We start from the raw sequence: 24,142 nt of genomic DNA on the forward strand, positions 1-24,142 counted from the left end.
AGGCAGAGAGAGAGAGAGAGAGAGAGAGAGAGAGAAACTATGTGGAGAAGATTTCATATTGTTGCTCTTAAATTGTGGTGGTGGACAGTCACCTTAGTGGCACACTAAGGCCACAAAATTATTTTGCATTTGAATAATGATGTGTATACTGAAAATTACGTCTCTTGCTTACTAGTGCAGAATTTGTCACTTACTGCCACCATCAGCCATGACAGCTCACAACAAATGGATTAAACTTTCACTAAACAACTCACTACAGTCATGTTTAATGCTCACATTGGCTACGACATTCCCAGCAGAGTGCTGAGAACAGTACTGAATGCTTATTGGTTGTCATAGAATGCAGGACATAGGTGCACAGAACATGCCTAAACTCAACTTCTATCATTCATGACTCCAGCTAGAGCACTTTAAGGATTGTAAATGGTTGAGAAGTACCATCCTATGGAAGAAGGACTCTAACAAGTTCTTACTGGAATAAGGAAGGGCAGTGAATTTCGTTTCCCACTTGGGAAGAGTTCTCGGAACTAGTGCAGTATTGGGAGAATTACCTTTATAGTGAAAGAGATGTGTCCATGTCTGCATGAACATCAAAAGCAAGTGTCCGCACTTTGCTAGTGATAAAATGGGCTTATGACTCTCTCAGAGCACGTATCTTCCCAGATACAATAGAGCAAGCCTCGTTTAAAAGAAGTAGACATGGCTTATGCAATACGTCAGTGATTAACTCATTAAACATAAAAATGGAACACAGATAATTCTATATGCGGTACAAAACTAAAAAGAAGATTTTTTTAACACGCGATCTAGTGTCTCATGTGTGTTCTCTCGTATACTACAATGTTATTGATGGAACAATTGCTTAACACGTGGAAATGGTACCGATTAACTGTTTAAATATATAAGGCGAATGATTCATCTTATCATAATTTCTAAAGTAAAGTTGAGATTTTACACAAATAATTAACAATAAGTGCTAAATAAAAATAAGTAAAACTTATAAAAGAAACACTGAAATTAATAGAGGTTAAAATAAGGTTAATCACATACATGCACTCTGTAGAGCAAATCATCAAACTGGAGAGAGGAATAGAGGTTAAAAACACAATAAGATTTATAACCATCATTCTATCTTACATTCTTGGTTATTTTGCTTGTCAAAAAGTATTCTCATTGTACAAGATATCTCTTGCAACAATTAGTGATATGATTGTAATATACATATCTGATGGCAATTAGCTAATTATGTAAAGAAGCTTATACAGATTGGTGCTGAAAGAAGAAATATTGTTGGTCAATACATAAAATCAGAGATTATTCCAGGTTTCTTCCAGCCTCTAGCACCAAAGACACTGCAAAGGAAAAGTAGTCCACTAACATGTGCAGAAGCATGGTTATCCTGATTTTACTATGAGGGGGAGTAAAACCAATATAAATAAATTACACTCCATTTTGGCTCACCTCTCCAACCTCTACTGCTAGTACAGTAGTGGCTCCCTCTCTCCCCCCCCCCCCCCCCCCCCCCCTACCCTCCCTTTTGCCTCAAAGGTCTTCTCAAGTTCCTTGTATCTGACAATCACATGAGCCAGTTTTCAAGAGTTTGGTACCGACAATGGCATTTCACCCTCGGTCTAATGACAAAGCTGATTGACATGCTTGAATGTTCAAAAGTTACATGGAGAAACTCTTTCCCTTCTACACAAGGGAGCAAATCTAAAAGTTTTCTTTCTTTCCATCACTCCTTGCTGCATGATGGGAAATTGTCGGCAGAATTATTACATGGTCATCATTACTGTACCCTGTTGCATCTCATGTGCCACTATGGAAACAGTTCATTCTTCCAAGTCAGACAAAGTACTGACTGACTGCTGCTGCAAGTCTGCACAACTCGGTCCACTCTCTGACAGCCTACTCTGGCATCACTGTAGTTCAGATCTGGCAGCAAGCTAGTGTCATCAGCCAGAGTTGTGTACCAAAGTTCATAGTTACATGAAAGCGACAGTTGGCTGACATTCAGTACAAGACAAAAACTGTCACGATGTTACATTACAGAATTCTACATTACAATAACAGTTATCACTGTGTTCTGTGATCGTAATGTATATCGTCCATCTTATGGACACAGGTTTCTACTAAAGATAAGTACGTAGTAAAGGACAGATTGCTACTTACCATAAAGAAGACACGTCAAGTTGCAGACAGGCACAATTAAAAGACACCCACATATAGCTTTCGGCCACTGCCTTCGTCAGTAAAGCGAGGACACACATACAACATTCACAGTGTGTGTGCACACGTGTGCGCGACCACAGACACACAAAAAAACAAGCACACCTCACACACACATGGCCGCCAACTCCAGCATCTTGGGCCGGAATGCGAGATAACGTGGGACGCAAGCAGCAAACTCCACAAGACAGTGTCGTCTCTCATCCCCCACCTGTACACTACTATCCCTTCCCCACCTCCTCCAGATAGCTGACTGCATATCATGCGACATTGCTTTCTGGCCTGAGACGCTGGAGTTTGCAGCCGTGTGTGCATTAAGGTGTGTGTGTGTCGTGCCTGTCTGCAACTTGACGTGTATTCTTTACGGTAAGTAGTAGTATACCTTTTTCTATATTGTTGATGTTCCTACCTGGAGTTTCCAGCGTCTCAAAGATAAGTATTCTGTATTAAAGGATTTTCCTGGAACAGAACTAATATTCTACATATGTTGTAACCACCACTGGACCTCCTCCAGAAGTGAAACCTACAGAACTGTTGTTTTAGGCTTGCTGTGACATATTTAAAAATGTTTTCTGAATATATAAAAACTTTAAGTGTTCAAAAAGACAAAACTGCGTCTCTGCTGTTCTAAATGTTTGTCAGTCCACCTCCAATTGTTCCATCTGCAGGAATAGGTAAGCATATGCTCCTCATTTGTATCAATTACATTAATGAGAAATAAGTGTTAACAGAAAGCACAACTCCATAATAATAAAAAAATGCAAATCAAAATGATCTAAATCAGTTATATAATTATTACATTACAACTTTACATTTTACATGCTTGCCATTTTTAATTTCTATTTGAAACTTTAATCCCTTAAATATTTCAATTATGAGCCTGAATGTAATACAAAAATTAGCTATGCTTTTCAGATAACGTTTGGAGTGCACATAAGGGTACCCTGTTCTTAATCAAATGGAACTTGTGATGACCTAAGTGGTCCCTGAACCTCATCTAATAGCCACTTATGTTTGCTGTTATGTAATAAGTATTTGATTTCATTGTTTTATTAGTGGCAGTAATATAATGTAAGGGCAGAGTCAAACAAGAGAGGAATATATGGTTCTTAGCATAAATTATCAATCAAAAACACATCTGGAATGTAGATACTTAATACATCTTCTAAAATTCTTGCAACAACCCAAAAAGTAAACATTAAGTCTACACTTTAGGTTTAAAAGAACAGAAGTACTTACTTCCTCAGTTTGATCCACTGTCTTTTCATTAACCAGTCTGACTGTGTCACGAGGTCTTGTAGAGTTCTTTTCTCTACTGTGAGGACGCACACTGTGCCGAACAAGAAGTGGCGATTTCGATTGTTCTTTATGATTTTCATCCTCTCTGGCTAGCAAGACTGACATACGGAACTATACAAGAAAATAGGTATAATCAATTAGAGGAATGATTTATTGTCTATTAATGAAACAAAAATTAATTTGCTTGGAACAGTAATAAAATTAAGCACTCTTACTTTACATATCACCATACTTCTCTGAATTAGCTGGATTTTGTCTTGGAACATTTTCCTTGACAAGAAAGTTGCCTTTTCTCTTTTCAAAACATACATCTGCTTTTTTTAAAACAATGTCCTAAGCAATTACAGGCAGTAAGATAATTATTTTACCTACTTGAGATTAAGGTTATATCACAAAAAAAAAGAAAAAAAAAAAGACTGAAAAGATCACATCGAAGAACTTGTGAGTGTAACTGCTAGCATTTTTCCGTTGTTAGACAGGAATTAAAGTGAGTATTTAAATAGCAGGAATCATGCAACAAATAAATTTGTAGAATTTTGTCTGGCAGGTTTCTAAATACATTAAACTACTTAGTGATTTCCCAGTATCACATGAAGCTGCAGTGATAAAAATAAGATTCTGACTAAATCCTTTTTTGAATATCATTGGTGAAGAAACAATACCGCATAAGTAGAAAAACACGAATTTTACAGGGGACACACGAAACAGTCTAGAACACCTGATACATTTCATAAGGACACAAAATCTGTGTTATTGCACTATAATGATATTCTAGGTTGTAACACAAAGTGACACACAATATTATTTCACAGGGTATTTGTTTGCCCATCTCCTGTACAACTTACCGCATTTATGTTGCTTTTGGTGCTGAAAAAGTGGTAACAACATCAATTTGGAAAGACTTCACAGAAAGAATTTCAAATATACACACGGTTCACACAGGTCTGCTAATTTCTGCAGATTTCTTCAAGGAAAAAACTGCCTAACAAAGAACTACACCGCACTGTCACTCCTGAAACAGTAACATCCAAGATGACAATCATTCATATGGAATGTTGTCATCATAGTAATGACAATCCTTAAGAACAATGACTAAGTTGTAAATGATCCCATTTGTTTTTCTCGATTTTCAGTTTTTCTTTGTATAGTTTTGGGAAGCAAAATTCTCCAGAAATTTGGTATTTCTCGCTACACTTTGTCGAAAGTGGACTTGTAGCAAATAATAGCACTTGGACGGTACTGTATTGCCCTTAGGTCTGTAACTGTTGGCTCATTCTTTGCATCTCTTTCAGGCCTAAATGAGACATACAACCACAAACTTTTTTCTCCACAGTTAGTGAAAAAGGAGTAAAAGTCTTCATAAGGTCGTGGCTTTCTTCTTGCCTCTTTGGATATCAAGGCATATTGGCTAGGAAGTGTAACTTCATGTCCTTTGAGCTTGCACTCGATGGAACTGTTCCATCTGAGTAGGACCTTTTTCCAAAAATTTTTGTGTAATAAATACTCCAGAATCAATTACTAACCTTAAAAGGACATTTAATGAAATCACGTTTCTACTCTGAAATGTGCAGATTTCAGAATATAGAATGTATGGGAGAAGATTTTCCTTAAACGTTTTGAACAGTACATCCATGATACATGGGGTACAACTTGATCCAACCAATTCACCTTGTTTTTCATCAAACCAGTGAAACACGACATCATGATTTTCTAAATTATACAGTGTATAGTTATGGACAGCCTATTTTGTTTTATAATAAACTCACTTGCCTGTAAAAGTGGTACTACTTTCACAGCCTGTAAGCCCATGGTGTAGACTGTTCACGGCCTGGGCATCTTTCTTATCTTGCCTGCTTTGTCCATTGTATGGCTGCTTCCATGAGTCTTCACTTTCTTCGGGGGAAAATAAGTTACGGTTACCCTACTTGATGTTTTCCTGTATCATTCCTCACATTATAAACCAGCGTGCCAATTCTCTTGGATTCATCAGTGATCTTCCCTGAATGTTTGGTTGGAATTCTGTCCACAAAATTGATTACATAAATCTTCCTCTGGTCCATGACATCACTTCCCAGAAAGTGTTAAAAATTGCCTATCTGTCACCATCAGAAATTTGATGACACTTCCTTTGAACAGATTTCTGGCACTTCTTTGAAGTACACATCGGGCCTAAGTTTCATGGCTCTCTTGGACTATTATGAGTAATTTCGACACTTCGACTTCTTTTATATCCAAAATATGCTTGTCCGCATATTCTCAGAGTACTGTTGGCATTTTTCTTTCAGACTTCAGGGCAGGCTTTAGATTTCCTTTTCCTATCACTGCTTGAGTCACCACAAGATTCTCGGACTCTACTTTCAACATCCTCGTTTCCGTCAACTTCTGGTAAGTTATATGAAAATGTCTGGTAAAAAATCAATCATGTGGCATTAAATGTGAAAAAGTACTATTGTCTGCAGTAGCAACTGTGACTGCTTTATAATTCTAACAATTCTTGGACACAGTCAGCGAAGTTTCTAGGCAACAAATATCTGTAAATCAACTTCAGAAGACCAAAGTTGAATTTCAAATTCATGTATTTATGATAACAATGATTACCATATCATTAATATCACTAACAGTCACAATAAAAATTACCTGTTTCATTAGATGGCTCAGGAAAAGTGACTGAGAACCCACATATGAAATTAATTCTTCTTCTGTGCGTGTGACTTCACTGTTACTACTGTTATCACCTGATGTTCATTCTGAATTTACATCAGAACATATAATAAAGTGGGTATTCAAAACATCTTTAGCAGAAAGGACTGAAGCGCACAATAAGTGAAGTGTAGCATTACAATATAGCAGCTGTGGCAGTGGTACTAATAAATTTTAGAGTTTTAGAAGACTGCTGTTAATGTGAGGTAAATAACAAAACAATTTTCTTACCACTGTCAATCACACACAAGAAGGATTCTTCACTTTCATGTGCTAAGTTCAGCTGAAAAACTATTTTTTCCTCAGAGAAGGGATCATCTTGCAAAATGCTGTCCATTTTCATGAATTGAAGATAGTACCAAGGAACCACTTTCAAAGACTGGAAGATACACTGTAAGCAATAACAATGTGCTGTGGCTGTGTGTGCTTTTAAATTTACACGGTATTGTTTACTACATCCAAGACAATCTAGTTCATTCTTTTGCACTTACGCAATATTTCCATCTATTTTTTCACTGTGCCACATGCACAGTATTGTTTTAGTTAATTTCATTTGTCAATAATTTAAAAAACTGGCATTATAGTGGTAAGAGCAGATGCGCTGAAGTCAAGGATATCACCTGACTGAAAGATGGAAAATCAACAATCTGTCAGGGATGGGGCAATCTTTCTTCCCTAACGATATGTATTCCATTTGAAACAGTACCAAACTCACCTCTTTTTGATTATCTTTAGTTGCTTTATGTAAATTTTGTATTGCACAGTTTACCTAAAATCGTTCACTTGCATTTTCTTATTCTCATCTTTTTTCCAAATATACACACAGTTAGACATCAAAATTCTCTCAAAATCATCTAATAATAAAAACAACACCAAACAAATAAATTATACCACATTGTTGTTGTTGTTGTCTCCAGTCCTGAGACTGGTTTGATGCAGCTCTCCATGCTACTCTATCCTGTGCAAGCTTCTTCATCTCCCAGTACCTACTGCAACCTACATCCTTCTGAATCTGCTTAGTGTATTCATCTCTTGGTCTCGCTCTACGATTTTTATACTCCACGCTGCCATCCACTGCTAAATTTGTGATCCCTTGTTGCCTCAGAACATGTCCTACCAACTGGTCCCTTCTTCTTGTCAAGTTGCGCCACAAACTCCTCTTCTCCCCAATTCTATTCAATACCTCCTCATTAGTTATGTGATCTACCCATCTAATCTTCAGCATTCTTCTGTAGCACCACATTTCGAAAGCTTCTATTCTCTTCTAGTCTAAACTATTTATCATCTATGTTTCACTTATATACATGGTTACATTCCATACAAATACTTTTCAGAACGACTTCCTGACACTTAAATCTATACTCGATGTTAACAAATTTCTCTTCTTCAGAAACGCTTTCCTTCCCATTGCCAGTTTACATTTTATATCCTCTCTACTTCGACCATCATCAGTTATTTTGCTCCCCAAATAGCAAAACTCCTTTACTACTTTAAGTGTCTCATTTCCTAATCTAATACCCTCAGCATCACCCGATTTAATTCGATTACATTCCATTATCCTCATTTTGCTTTTGTTGATGTTCATCTTATATCCTCCTTTCAAGACACTATCCATTCCGTTCAACTGCTCTTCCAAGTCCTTTGCTGTCTCTGGCAGAATTACAATGTCATCAGCGTACCTCAAAGTTTTTATTTCTTTTCCATGAATTTTAATACCTACTCTGAATTTTTCTTTTGTTTCCTTCACTGCTTGCTCAATAAACAGATTGAATAACATCACGGAGAGGCTACAACCCTGTCTCACTCCCTTCCCAACCACTGCTTCCCTTTCATGTCCGTCAACTCTTATAACTGCCATCTGCTTTCTGTACAAATTGTAAATAGCCTTTCGCTCCCTGTATTTTACCCCTGCCACCTTTAGAATTTGAAAGGGAGTATTCCAGTCAACATTGTCAAAAGCTTTATCTAAGTCTACAAATGCTAGAAACATAGGTTTGCCTTTCCTTAATCTAGCTCCTAAAATAAGTCGTAGGGGCAGTACTGCCTCACGTGTCCCCATATTTCTACGGAATCCAAACTGATCTTCCCCGAGGTTGGCTTCTACTAGTTTTTCTATTCGTTTGTAAAGAATTCGCGTTAGTATTTTGCAGCCATGACTTATTAAACTGATAGTTCGGTAATTTTCACATCTGTCAACACCTGCTTTCTTTGGGATTGGAATTATTATATTCATCTTGAAGTCTGAGGGTATTTCACCTGTCTCATACATCTTGCTCACCAGATGGTAGAGTTTTGTCAGGACTGGCTCTCCCAAGGCCGTCAGTAGTTCTAATGGAATGTTGTCTACTTCCAGGGCCTTGTTTCGACTTAGGTCTTTCAGTGCTCTATCAAACTCTTCACGCAATATCTTATCTTCCATTTCATCTTCATCTACATCCTCTTCCTTTTCCATAATATTGTCCTCAAGTACATCGCCCTTGTATGCCCTCTATATACTCCTTCCATCTTTCTGCTTTCCCTTCTTTGCTTAGAACTGGGTTTCCATCTGAGTTCTTGATATTCAAACAAGTGGTTCTCCTTTCTCCGAAGGTCTCTTTAATTCTCCTGTAGGCAGTATCTATCTTACCCCTAGTGAGATAAGCCTCTACATCCTTACATTTATCCTCTAGCCATCCCTGCTTAGCCATATTGCACTTCCTGTCGATCTCATTTTGAGACGTTTGTATTCCTTTTTGCCTGCTTCATTTACTGCATTTATATATTTTCTCCTTTCATCAATTAAATTCAATATTTCTTCTGTTACCCAAGGATTTCTACTAGCCCTCGTCTATTTACCCACTTGATCCTCTGCTGCCTTCACTATTTCATCCCTCAAAGCTACCCATTCGTCTTCTACTGTATTTCTTTCCCCCATTCCTGTCAATCGTTCCCTTATACTCTCCCTGAAACTCTGTACAACATCTGGTTCTTTCAGTTCAGCCAGGTCCCATATCATTAAATTCCCACCTTTTTGCAGTTTTTTCAGTTTTAATTTACAGTTCATTACCAATAGATTGTGGTCAGAGTCCACATCTGCCCCTGGATATGTCTTACAATTTAAAACCTGGTTCCTAAATCTCTGTCTTACCATTATATAATCTATCTGAAATCTGTCAATATCTCCAGGCATCTTCCATGTATACAACCTTCTTTTATGATTCTTGAACCAAGTGTTAGCTATGATTAAGTTGTGCTCTGTGCAAAATTCTACCAGGCGGCTTCCTCTTTCATTTCTTAGCCCCAATCCATATTCACCTACTACGTTTCCTTCTCTCCCTTTTCCTACGACCGAATTCCAGTCACCCATTACTATTAAATTTTCATCTCCCTTCGCAATCTGAATAATTTCTTTTATTTCATCATACATTTCTTCAATTTCTTCGTCATCTGCAGAGCTACTTGGCATATAAACTTGTACTACTGTGGTAGCCATAGGCTTCGTGTCTATCTTGGCCACAATAATGGGTTCACTATGCTGTTTGTAGTAGCTTACCCGCATTGATTTTTTAATTCATTATTAAACCTGCTTTTGCATTACCCCTATTTGACTTTGTATTTATAATCCTGTATTCGCCTGACCAAAAGTCTTGTTCCTCCTGCCACCGAACTTCACTAATTCCCACTATATCTAAATTTAACCTATCCATTTCCCTTTTTAAATTTTCTAACCTATCTGCCCGATTAAGGGTTATGACATTCCACACTCAGATCCGTATCACGACAGTTTTCTTTCTCCTGATAACGAGTCCTCTTGAGTAGATCCGAATGGGGGACTATTTTACCTCCGGAATATTTTACCCAAGGGACGCCATCATCGTTAAGCATACAGTAAAGCTGCATGCCTTCGGGAAAAATTACGGCTGTAGTTTCCCCTTGCTTTCAACCGTTCGCAGTACCAGCACAGCAAGGCCATTTTGGTTAGTGTTGCAAGGCCAGATCAGTCAATCAACCAGACTGTTGCCCCTGTAATTACTGATAAGGCTGCTGCCCCTCTTCAGGAACCACACATTTGTCTGGCCTCTCAACAGATACCCCTCCGTTGTGGTTGCATCTACAGTACAGCTATCTGTATCACTGAGGCACCCAAGCCTCCCCACCAACGCAAGGTTCATGGTTCATGGGGAGAATTATACCACAAGCCAGGACTATTTTTTTCTTTCTTCACAATAAATTTCTTACTGAATGTACAACTCAATCTGCAGTGTCGTTGTTTCACAGCTATAGCATGATGAGGCACGCCAACATGCAAAATTAAAGTAGTGTTCAGAAAAACACATAACCAATTGACTAGAATGACCAATGACCTGTGTACAGGTACAGATGGTGAAGATAAACAACTATACTACTGGCCATTAAAATTGATACACCACGAAGTTTATGTACTACAAATGCGAAATTTAACTCGCACGAAGAAGATGCTGTGATATGAAAATGATTAGCTTTTCAGAGCATTCACACAAGGTTGGCGCCAGTGGCGACACCTACTACGTGCTGACATGAGGAAACTTTCTAACAGATTTCTCATACACAAACAGCAGTTGACCGGCATTGCCTGATGAAACGTTGTTGTGATGCCTCGTGTAAGGAGGAGAAATGCGTACAATCACGTTTCCGACTTTGATGAAGGTCAGAGTGTAGCCTATCGCTATTGCGGTTTATCGTATCGCGACATTGCTGCTCGTGTTGGTCGAGATCCAATGACTGTTAGCAGAAAATGGAATCAGTGGGTTCAGGAGGGAAATACGGAATGCCGTGCTGGATCCCAATGGCACCATATCACTAGCAGTCGAGATGACAGGCATCTTATCCGCATGGCTGTAACGAATCGTGCAGCCATGTCTCGATCCCCGAGTCAACAGATGGGGACGTTTGCAAGACGACAACCATCTGCACGAACAGTTCGACGACGTTTGCAGCAGCATGAACTATCAGCTCGGAGACCATGGCTGCGGTTACCCTTGACGCTGCATCACAGACAGGAGCGCCTGTGATGGTGTACTCAATGACGAACCTGGGTGCACAAATGGCAAAACTTCATTTTTTCAGATGAATCCAGGTTCTATTTTCAGCATCATGATAGTCGCATCCTTGTTTGGCGACATTGTGGTGAACACACCTTGGAGCGTGTATTCGTCATCGCCATACTGGCATATCACCCGGCGTGATTGTATGGGGTGCTACTGGTTACACGTCTCGATCACCTCTTGTTCGCATTGACGGTACTTTGAACGGTGGACATTACATTTCAGATGTGTTATGACCCATGGCTCTACGCTTCGTTCAACCCCTGCGGTACTCTACATTTCAGCAGGATAATGCATGACCGCATGTTGCAGGTCCTCTACGGGATACAGAAAATGTTCGACTGCTGCCTTGGCCACCACATTCTCCAGATCTCTCACCAATTGAAAACATCTGGTCAATGGTGGCCGAGCAACTGGCTCGTCACAATACGCCAGTCACTATTCTTGATGAACTGTGGTATTGTGTTGAAGCTGCATGGACAGCTGTACCTGTACACACCATCCAAGCTCTGTTTGACTCAATGCCCAGGCGTATCAAGGCCTTTATTACGGCCAGAGGTGGTTGTTCTGGGTACTGATTTCTCAGGATCTATGCACCCAAATTGCGTGAAAATGTAATCACATGTCAGTTCTAGTATAATATATTTCTCGAATGAATACCCGTTTATTATCTGCATTTCTTCTTGGTGTAGCAATTTTAATGGCCAGTAGTGTACTACATTGCAAAAGTAGTCAGTAAATGACAAATAGAGTTACCTGTCAGACAAGGCATTATGAAGGTTTCAGTTTGATAAGCTGGATGGAAACGAGCACAGGAGCTGTAAAAACATGCTTACTGTTGCTGTACTGCCTCCACACTTTCGCAAGTACTGTATCTTAGCAGAAATAACTTGTGATTGATCTCCAAACATGATCACGTACCTACAGTTAGTGCTATGTAACAATCTTAAAACTTCAAAACTGTAATTATGTGAATGTGGGCTAACTAAACAGAAATTTTCATACATCGAGTATGATATCATCAAACCTCCTAAATGGTTATTGGATATATCACTGGGTCAATAACAGCACAACTTTGTGTCATGTGTTATGCATCCACATTTGGAACAACTAAGTATCTGAAATATATATTCTGTATGACATCTGCCTGTCAAATAAACTGTTATCTACCAGCTATTTCACCACCATCTGCCCTTTTTTGATAGTCACTTAAGACAATAATTCATGAACAAACAAGTCCACCTTTCGTAGCTCAGAATACATTCTAGATATCCTTGTCTAAAGTAGAAAGGTTGCTACAGTTTTCTGCTCACATAATATATACAAAGCACAATGAAAAAAGTGTGCTGTCACAGCTGCGGGGGCATGATGTCTCAAATGTATGGAAATATGGATGGCAGAAGAGCTAATACAGTATTTGATTTTCTGGGCAAGCCTATGTGCCACTCATAATGATTGCCTGCTCTCATTTCGTCAATTACCTCCAGACTGAAATCTCTGTTATTGTAAACTAATATCTCTCTAAAGACAGGTTTTTTTTTAACACGCCCATACTATAAAAAGTCTTACAGAAATGGACACCTAAACAATTGAGCATATTACCTCTGCAACTAATCTTGTGCACTGCCCTTGGAATTCTTTTATTGGAAACTATTTATTAAAAATATTGTCTCTGGTTCACACTGAAAACATTTTTAGTACTACAATACTGAAAAAACTAGTGTGCAAAACTTAAGGATGAAAATAAATTTCAAAAATTCAAATGGCTCTAAGCACTATGGGACATCTGAGGTCATCAGTCCTCTAGACTGAGAACTACTTAAACCTAACTAACCTAAGGACATCAATCACACACAGCCACGGCCGAGGCAAGATTCGAACCTGCGACCGCAACAGCAGTGTGTTTCCAGACTGAAGCGCCTAGAAGTGCTCAGCCACAACGGCCAGCAAAATAACCTTCTCGTGATGCCTCACTGTCAAGTAACTTAGCTGAATGAAACTTGGACCATACATACAAAAAACTGTTACCTGTATAGCAGATGACAACTGAAAGAAATACACAATGAGCCCAACAGAAATAACACCTTTATTCAAAAACAATAATTACACTTAAAGTTATCATGATTTATAATGGTTCACTGGACATTACAAAACATGGGACATTGTGGGTGATCATGACAGACAGAAATGAATGGTCTGTAACATGCTCCCTTCCTGGCCACAAGGTTGGTAAGAAGTTCGTGTGTTACTGTGTTCCATCCCTCCACCAGCATGGTTGCCAACTGCTGTGAGGTTGTTGGTGCGTGTGGACGTGCTACAATACATTTCCTTAACACATCTCACATGTGCTGATGGGATTCAAGATTCAAGTAGGAGGGGGAGAGGAGGCAGTCCTTTTGCCAAATATCCTGTCATTCCAATTGCTCCTCCACCTCCAATGTTCAATGCAGTTGCGAAGTCAGGCCGAATACACTCCTGAAGAGAGACATGTGGGGAAAGACTACAGTGACATTGTTTCTGGGTGCATTACATGTTCCCACCTCTCACCATACAAGGGTACAGCTACAATCACTATGCAGACAACTTGTACTCATCTGAGAAAAGCACACAATCCCATTCCTTGTTTATCCAGTCCCTATGTTCTTCATACCATTGCAAATCTTTGAACACGATACACTCACGAGCCAACATTATTGGGACACTGTACTCCCTCCCCACATGCATCTTTTCGGTTGTGTATTTTGCTCTGACTACATTACTATGAAGGACAATGGCAGGTGAAGCAGCTCTTGGAATGAGGAAGACATTTGGCAAATGAATTGCTCTGCCTGTCGCACCGCCCCTACTCCCCCCCCGCCGCCAACTTAGATCTCACAGAGCACATGTGCAATGACACGGGGAGATGTATTGCAGCACACCCGCATGCATTAATGGACATCCAGCAGTTGTCAACTGCACTGGTACGTGTATGTAATGAACTACTGAAAGAACTCCTTAAAATCCTTGCAGCACGAATGGGAGCACATTGCACAGCATGTAGTGCCATCTGTGGTGATCACACACCTTATTAAGAACCATATCCTGTCTTTTGTAATGTCCAGGCGACCATCATAAATCACAGTGGCTTCAATTTAATTACTGTCTTTGTATAAAAGTGTCACTTGTGTTCATCTCATTGGATGTTTCTTTCAGTTACCTCCTGTACTATATATTTTACGTATGGCCAAAGTTTCACTGAGCTATTTTTCTTGGTAGTGACATAACATGCGATGTTACTTTCATCCTTAAGTTTTGCACTAAAGTGTATACTAGAGACAGCTTGTTTGTATTTATCTCGTCATCAATATAACCATTCCAATTGCTGTGACTGGTAAATATGTACTTTTGATTTATTTATGTATAGTGTGCACTTTAATAGTTTGTTTTTACGTTTTCTTCTTTACAATGTATTACCAAGTGTTGTTATGTAGTTTATTCGCTGCTGAATCACTTTCATACTAATCATCAAACAATGGAAAATCGGAGGAAGGAACGTAACAATATTATGAGAAGGAAAGTTGCTACTCAGAATACAGCGAAGATGCTGATTCGCAGATAGGCACAACAAAAAGACTCTCACAATTATAGCTTTTGGCTGTTAAGGCCTTCGTCAACAAAACACACACACACACACACACACACACACACAAGCAAATGTAACTCACACACATGAATGCAGCCTCAGGCGACTGAAACCACACTGCGAGCAGCAGCACCAGTGGGTGATGGGAGTGACGAGAGGGTGGGGCTGGAGTGGGGAGGGGGAGGGATAGTGTGGTGGGGGTGGTGGACAGCAAAGTGCCGCAGGTTAGACTGAAGGCAGTGGAGAGATGGGGAGGGAGAGGGGGGGGGGGGGGGGGAGATTCCTAAGTTTGTGTGTGTGTGTGTGTGTGTGTGTGTGTGTGTGTGTGTGTGTGTGTGTGTATCGTTGATGAAAGACTTAATGGCCGAAAGCTATAATTGTTAGTCTTTTTGTTGTGCCTCTCTGCAACTCAGCATCTCTTTCATACTAATAAATTCTACATTAATAAGATGCCAGTTTTACATTCCAATATTAAGATAAAGATACTTACTTCTGGAGTTGTACATGAAAGAGAACCTTCACGGCTAGTACGGTCTCTAGGACTCTTTTCTTCGTGTTCCAGAATTTGTTTTGTGCACTGTATCTGCTCCTGACTAGATCTGGAAAAATATAAGTAAGAAAATAATAACTGATTAGGTGTTCATTTTTTTTCTTTTACAGTAAAGACAGTTAAGAATGAAAAGTTATGTGACACTATGAACAAAAATACTTTGCTAAAAGCCGTTGCAGGCCCAGTTACCATGAAGAAAATAGCACGAGTTATCATTGGGCACAAAAAGGGATACATCAGTCAGCTTAATAAAGTAGAAGTTTCACATATAGAAAAAACAAAAACAACTGATAGTTTGACATTATTCTCCACCAATGGTATTGGCATGCCAGTTATTAAATGTTGCCACAGAGTGAGACAGGCATTTACCATGACTTCACAAACAGATAAAAAGCACACTCATGGAACACAAGATTCTATGGACGTAGCTCTAAAATGAGATTCTTTTGATCTGCACAACTGACAGAAATTGATCCTATTTGAGTTTCCATAACATGTTCAGTGAAGCTACGGTAATGGTAGTACAGGTACTGGCTGGTGTTCTAAGCCATTTGGGTCCTAACAGATGAATGAGTTCAAGTTGGTCCACATAATGCTGACCTAGTACAACTTTCCTTTAGTGAACTTACATAAATGAGCTCCATCCCAATTCATATTTTAAGTAGTTTACACATCTTCCACACTGTCTACATTATCTTTCACAGAAGAAAATTAAATGACTGATCAGAAATATGAGAAAAAAAAGTAGACCAAAATATACAGCCGCACTATGGAAAGTCTGTTACTCCTGGTATATGGGATAAGAAAAATATTCAAGGCTATAGTCTATTGTTAACAAGAAGATTAAAAATCAAATTACTGAGACTGAAGAATTGATAAATAACTAGAACATTTTTAAAACTAAACAGATCATTTGGAAACACAATACACTACACAGAAGTGAACTACATTACAGCATAATAAATACTCTTAATATAAAATTAAGGAAAAAGATCAAAAAATACTTTTCTGTAGGATATTTTGGATCTGATACTAGAAATGATATACAAAACATGCTAGAAGAGTAATCACATAAGAATGAAATACAACTCCACCCTCACCACCACACATGTAACCCATGAAAAAGTCAAACAACAAATGGACCTGGAAAAGATCAAATGACTTTTACTATATTTTACAGCACAATAAAGATATTATTAAATCAGTATTTCTTGCAACTTTCTTGCATTGTGACTACATTTTAACCTTGTGATTTTGCTGACTTGACATAGTACACACAAATTTCACAAGGCCTTTTTAGTCAGTTATCATGCTGAGCTTGTTTTGCAACATTTTTGCCTTTCAGATACCATTGTACTCCACTCTGCACAAGGTTTCCCCACCAGTCTATATCTATTTCTGAGGCAGTGTCACTAGGTTTCATTCACTGTGAGGGTTAGCACATTATCTACTAGCTGACATGTAAGTTCTGTTTAAAATGTTACCAGCAACTCAGTCCAGCTTCACACAGATAGGATAAAGTATCTACTCTCAGATGACTTGTGTGGCATAGTGGTAATTTTGTTGACGAGCCACAGTATAGTTATGATAAAAATTCAGAGAACAACTTCCGCTAACTGAATATCATCACCTTTATTTAACTTGAATGATTTAAGCAACACAGGCCAGATTAGTTCTCAGAAGGAAAGAATGTTATCTCCTCCACATTTGGAGTGACATCTCATGGCAATGATGTGAGGTGTGAGCTACTGTGCCACTGGTCCACCTAACTGTAACACTGGATCAGAGCGAGCTACAGCCACTTCCCAGACACAAGACTACAGTTCCAATACGGTGCAGCCCTCCCACCCGCAACGGAATTCGATACAAGATACAGCCACTATACAGCCACCCATCTCCAGAGCCAGTCTCGTGCAAGCTACATTTTCTGTGTGACCTCTTCCCACATTTCCCAACATACCATCATAAGGAAGCACCTTTTGCCATGTACATTAGTAGTATGCATCCTCTACTACAAAACATCAATATGAAGCACCCTCTGCCACACAACATTAGTACAAAGCATGCTCTGTCATGCAATGTTGGTTTGAAGCATACTACATATAAAATATCATTACAAAGCACCCTCTGCCACACAAAATTGGCAGGAAGCACTCTCCGTCACTCAGAATTTGTACAAAGCATTTTCTGCAACATAGCATAGCTATGAAGCAACCTCTATCACAATACATTGGTACAAAGCATCGTCTGCCAAGTAACTTTGGTACGCTGCATCCTCTGCCATGCAACCTTGGTACGAAGCGTGCTCTCCCATGCAACATCAGTACGAAACAACCTCTGCCACGCAACATTTATGGATGCACCATCTACCACACAACATTAGTATGAAGCACCCTCTGCTATGTAATATCGCTATGAAGCACCCTCTACCACATAACATTGGTACAGAGCCAACATTCGAGCTAGTACAATTCCAAGGAATCCTGCCAGGTTTTTTATTTTTATTTATTTATTTATTTTTTTTTTTGGCACCCAACGGCAGTGTCATCAGTGCCCTTACACTTATTAAAACAAACAAATTTGGAGATGAACTAACATTGTTGTACACACATGCACTCAGAAATGACCTCACAGTCACTCTCTCTCACATGCTCTCATATGCACTACAACCAGTTAGGAGGGAAGATAACTAATCAAGAAATTAAAACACAAGGAGAACAAAACACAGATGAGCTAAAAGAAAACCACAGGGAAATATAATTGGCTGACCACTTACAAAAAACTTAGACGAGTCACCCTGCTGACACGTTTAAAAAATCTCCCTAAAATATTGTTATAAATATTGGACAATTAATGTAACTTTAAAACTCGAACCACATTCACTAGATCATTACATAAAATAAGACATCAAATCCGCCATAGTTCACTGGTCGGCAAATAAACTGCAGTCCAATGAAATGTGGCACACCGGGATCTGTATGCCACAAGCACCACACATTGGAGGGTCCTCTCGTTGGAGTAAGAATCCATGTGTCACAGGGCTGTAGCATATGCAACGATGAGTAAGAAGGATCTTGTCCCACTGATGGGGATGGAAGGAAGTATTGCACTGACTAGTTGTGGGTTTATCAACACAGAGCTTGTTGTTAGTCACTTTTAGCCACTCGCCTCCCCATTGACACTTTAACTCAACAGCGAGGTAAGAGCATACGGGGGACAGCACACCAAAATACCTGAGGGTCACGAAATGCCTCCTTGGCTGCTCGATCTGCCCTTTCATTCCCCACAATTTCCACGTGCCCTGGTACCCAGCATAAAGACATCTCCTTCCTTAGTCATTGTAGTTGGAGGCGGGTATCCTGCATATTCTGGGTTACTTTATCTGCTGGGTACAAACGTTGGAGAGAGTGAAAGGTGCTCAGAGAATCTGAACAGATGAGAAATCTAACACTGGGAGAACATTTCAACTGCTCCAGTGCCCGTAAGATCGCATATATAATTCTGTGTTGAAGACAGTAAATTCTAAAGGCAGTCTAACCTTGAGGACACGATCCGGGAAGATGACACAGCAACCAACAGAGTTCCCCTGCTTAGACCCACCCATAAAAACAGCTACATGGTTGTGGTACTCAGACAGATAGTCAGAAGACACCACATTAAAAATGGGAGCAGGAGAGCTCTGTCTCCTCAACAGCACCAAATCTAAGATCACCCTGGGCATCTCCAGTAACCAGGGTGGCATATGGTTAAAACCCTGGATTGGGGGTCGTTCTGGCACCACACCGAGTGACTCCAGCTCACGCTGCATGCGTGTGTTCCTCCTGTAATAAATGATGTTAGTTGGGCTATGGAACCCATTCAGTATGTTCAATCTTTCCCTGAGAACATATGCAACCAAAGTAATGCTATTATACCACTAAAGTTGATAAAACCCTGCAAGGACAGTGGGGATGTAGCATTTGATGAAATTGAAAGTGATGTTTTACATGAAGTGTCTAATAACAGACATGATGATTCACATTTTGGATGTCCTTATATTGAAATTAAGATTGATTAGTGGGAACGGAACTGTTTGATTGATACAGGTAGTCTGATTTGTGGCACATCTGAACAATTTAGAGACAAGGTTAAATATAGTAAGAATTTTGTGGAAATGCCTGTCATAGGTGTAAAGATAAGAGGAGCTACAAGCAATTGGTAAAATCTCTGGTACTTTTAACGTTTAGTATAGAAGGGAAAAACTCTGAACATGGATGCATAATGATACCTAGTCCTGAACAAAATATTCACTATGTTTGTAGATTTTTAAGGCTATATAATTGTGTTTTGTTTGCCATTAATGTGGTATGTAAGATCATGTAGTACAAGTTTAGTATGTAAGATCCTGTAATTTCAAGGGTTCTGTCTTATACATTGACTGAGTTTAAATATATCTGTAGATTCATACGACTATACTAGTTTAACTCTGTTTCATTTGTCTGAAGTTGACTGAGTTAAAGCCTGTGGTACACTATATAATTATGTTCTATAATAGATTTGTACTGAGACTAAATGAGTAGGTCCGTTTACAATTTTGAAATGGGACAATATTCATAGCTTGTACTGCAAAGATTAGGAATAGTATCTGAGCACATCAGTGTATTACCTTATTAGTCCATTCTTTTCATTGCATTTAACTCTGTTTATTAATGTTTCATATGTGAACACTTTTTAATCTCAACTGATGTAAATCCCATATACCTGACTTTCAAAGTTACCAAGGGGAACACATCTTGTGTGATATGAAGGAGGTATCGAACAGCATATTTAGTACACAAAACAATGTTTCAGAATTTGATGTGAATGCTAGACAGGAAGTTACCTATCCATTGGAGTATGTTATGGGAACTCCAAGCAGGAAACTGAAAGATGTGGACAGATCAACACCCCACACTGCTGTATGACTGTACCCTGCTGGGCCAGTCAACTTGCAAGAGATCGTGGGTGCTGGGTAATGTACTTGAGCATCTGTTAACTGGATCTGTGTTGTGACTGATATTTGTGAACTATTAACCAAGGCTACTAAAGACAGTGTTATTCAGCATAAATGCATGTAAGGGGATTGACTTTCCTAAACATTATGGAACTTTAAATCAATATGTAATTTTTTTATGAATTGTAAATGAATCTTCTAAGTCTTAATGTACATAGGTTAGTTGTAAGATCAATTAGGAACTAGTGTGGAAGACATCTATAGTATAAACAATATAACATGATGTAGTCATGTCTGCTTTCATACATTGATTTTGGATCTCAAGTTACTACATTGTGTCATCTGTCAAAGATCTTGAGTTGTGGACAGACTCATGCTTAACTCTGTACTGGGTACACCTGGCCATCGCAACTGTGTGTCTGTACTCAAGGAGAACGTACAGCCATTGATTGGAGCTCGATGCTTCTCACGATTACTCGTTGCATATAATTGAACTTATTGATTATGAACTTTATTCATTTTGTTGAGCCAAAACATTTTTTTGCTCGTTTGTGGGTTGGATTCATGAGTTGATCCCCACATCATAAACTTAGGCCCTAATATTTTTCCATTAGTTTGTTCCTTCATGAGTCAACATATCCCTAAATACTATGGTTTATGTAGCTGATTGAATTATACTCATTATTGAGTATATTCTTCTGGTATGTACCCAGCATCATGAGTTTTTCAAGTCGTCTCACTCATTGTACACTTAGACCCTGAAATTTTTTCTTTTTGCTTTTGAAGATTTTTAAGGTGTATAGATCGTAACTTAACATTTATAAGTTCTAGTAATTTACGTTGTCTCTGTAATTATTTCTATAGTTAAGTGGTGTAATGTTGTAGTTTTGACCTTGTATTATTGTCTTGTGACAGTATGTTCCACAAATCTGAATGACATATTCTGATATATGTATATATTCTGATTTGTATAGTGGATATTTTTTCTTGTAATATGTTATGTATCAGATACTTCTATACATCCATCTGCTATCCTGTGCATCATTTTGTACACCTTTTGGCAAACCTTATGGTCTGTCACAAAATATTGTAAACATTCTGTTTCCAAATTGATATTGTAATGTCACCCTCCTTTAACATTACCCCCCCCCCCCTTTTTTTTTCAGAAATAACCGACACCATGTATACTATTGATTCTGATATATGTGAGCATTCTTGGCTCTTTAACTGAATGAACTTCATATGATTTTGTATAGGATGTATTATATTTTGGGTTAAAACGTATAAAAAAAGAAATTAATTTGTTACAGTCATTATTTACTAATCTGTATGTGCGGTTAAAATTACTCTTCTTTCAAAAATATTTGAAATACAAGATTTCTGGCACATTTAAAATTCATACTATAAATTGCACAATCTGACAATAATTATCAAATTTATTTCTGGACTCATTTATAAAATAACGATATATTTTTGTGAAGATTCTTCTTTTGTTAAGAATGGTTGTAAACTCTTCTGCTTTGTAAACTCTTTGGAATATTGTGAGTAGCACAGAATGTTAGTAGTAGTGGGCATGCCTCTGATGGAAGTAGATGAATTTCTAATCTTGTCAACAACAATGTGAATGTTCTGAAGTGGAATGGTAAAGTCGGTGTGATATAAAAGAATGGGATAAAATAAAAAGATATTCATAGCAACAGGCAAATCTTCATCAGATATTCAGTTCAACAAGAACCGGCAACGTTATAAAAACTACGGCCTCAAGAATGTACCCTAGACACAAGACTTGGAGCCAACAACAATGAGATAATGAAGATAAATAAAAAGTTTATCTTTTGCATATCTTACGCCTCTTGAAACTTTCAAAATTTGTGCAGCAAAGACAGAGAATTTTAACAGTGATGTGTGGGAGGGTAAAATTAGTGTGTAGATTGTTTTTGGTATATTGTGGACTGTAAAAACAATGAGCAAAGTGGATTTAACTCATCCTGAGTTAATTTTCCATGCAATACTATAAGAGCTGATGCAATGAATATTGCAGATGTCCATCTACTAGCAGCACTGATTCTGAAGCACAATGAGGACTGCCAGGTTAAAATTCCAATGTGTTGATGTGTCTCTCATTGTGAACTAACATATTGTGGAGTAATATGAAAACAAGGACTGTAGAAAGACAGACTTACTGCATGAACTGATTTAAGCATTCAGCCACTGCTCCGAGCTGCGTACCAGAGTTGATGTTCATCTTATTCTGAACTAATAATAGTGTGAGAAAGACAGGATTACTGAGTGAACTGACTTCAATATTGAGCATGTATCTGAACTGTGCACCATGTGCAAAACCTACAAGATTCAAACAGTGGCTACAAGAACGCATCCCATTTGTTCTACACTGTCAACCACTAACACTTCAACCATCAAGGGGGCATTTGAATTTTTACAGCATTTTCAGACTAATGACCACTTGTAAGAGGAAAACATAATTTAATAAAGATCAAACAATCCTGTTGGAAGTACATCCGCAACTGAGCATTGTAGTAGAGTTTGAAAATACCGCTTCAGTTGTATATTTATTTTATTATCACAACCGGTTTCGAGCTCTCATAAGTGCATCCTCAGGTGTCACAATTATGCCGTGGCCCTGAGCACCATGGTGAATGTGTACTGCACACACTGTGCGCTCGGGGGCCACAGTACAGTTGCAGCACCTGAGGATGGGCTTATGAGAGTCTGAAACCAGTCCTGATAATAACAGAAATTTACAACTGAAGCAGTATTTTCAACTTCTAGTCAATAAAGATCGCATTACTGAACTGCCACTGGGCATGGTAGCTGTGCAGTCTGAGACACCTTGCTACAGTTTGCGTGGCTCCCCGTGTTGGAGGTTCAAGTCCTTCCTCTAGCATCGGTGCATGTGTGTTGTCCTTAGCATAAGTTAGTTCAAGTTAGATTAAGTAGTGTGTAAGCGTAGGGACCGATGACCTCAGGAATTTGATCTCATAGGAACTTATCACAAATTTCCAACTGAACTGTACATGTGCGCTATCAGGTTCTGATGATGACTCGCTGTTTGTCACAGCTAACAACGTAAGTTTCTTTCATTGAATATTATGACTAGGGAACATATTTTTTGTAATTTTCTTTTTTATAAAAAAAAATCTGTAAGAAAGGCAGAAATTACCAAAACAGCACACTTTTTACAAAATACAAAAATTTTGAAACAACACAAGAATCAACATTATGAAAATTATATGTGCTTGTTACAAAGAAAAGCTAAGAAAGGTAAGGGCAGAATGTAAAACAAAATGGGTACGCACTGGCAAATTACCAGACCAGGAAAGTGGGAAATATTGTGGTAGGTGTGCTAATAAATAGTTCCTATGCCGTGTTTTCTATTAGGATGTAAAGAAATATCAGCAGCCAATAACGTAACAATGGCTCACTTATTCAATGAATGTCTGCCGTTGTTATGGCCGAATGGCGTGAAACTTGATAGTGTTTTACTTATGGATGCTGCTCCATACATAAAGAAGGCAGCCGGTGCTTTTCTGTAAGCTTCTCACACGTGACATACGTAATCTGTATAGTAAATGGTTTATACAGAATATGTGAGCAGATCATAAAGTGGACAAATTGATCTCAAATGACAAAAGCTGTCTGTGAAAGCACCAACAAAAACTGATTTGTTCAGAGGCAAAAATCCGGAT

The 24,142-nt window shown here is 38.6% G+C and overlaps 1 protein-coding gene across 5 annotated transcripts in view; it reads right to left on the reverse strand.

The window, feature by feature from the left end:
* The window catches only part of LOC126344887 (probable E3 ubiquitin-protein ligase MGRN1), a 156,767-nt gene that overhangs the window by 89,611 nt on the left and 43,014 nt on the right, over positions 1-24,142 (reverse strand). For all 5 annotated transcript variants that reach the window (XR_007565162.1, XM_050002057.1, XM_050002058.1 and 2 more), the window contains exons 9-10: positions 15,404-15,512; positions 3,469-3,639 (exon numbers count right to left, since the gene is read on the reverse strand). Coding sequence is in view for 4 of the 5 variants with exons in the window: in XM_050002057.1 (XP_049858014.1) it covers positions 3,469-3,639; positions 15,404-15,512 (280 nt within the window). In the remaining variant the exon portion in view is untranslated. The remainder of the gene's footprint in view (positions 1-3,468; positions 3,640-15,403; positions 15,513-24,142) is intronic.

This window comes from Schistocerca gregaria, chromosome 1 (assembly GCF_023897955.1).
Source record: "Schistocerca gregaria isolate iqSchGreg1 chromosome 1, iqSchGreg1.2, whole genome shotgun sequence".
NCBI classification, from domain to species: Eukaryota; Metazoa; Arthropoda; class Insecta; order Orthoptera; family Acrididae; genus Schistocerca; species Schistocerca gregaria.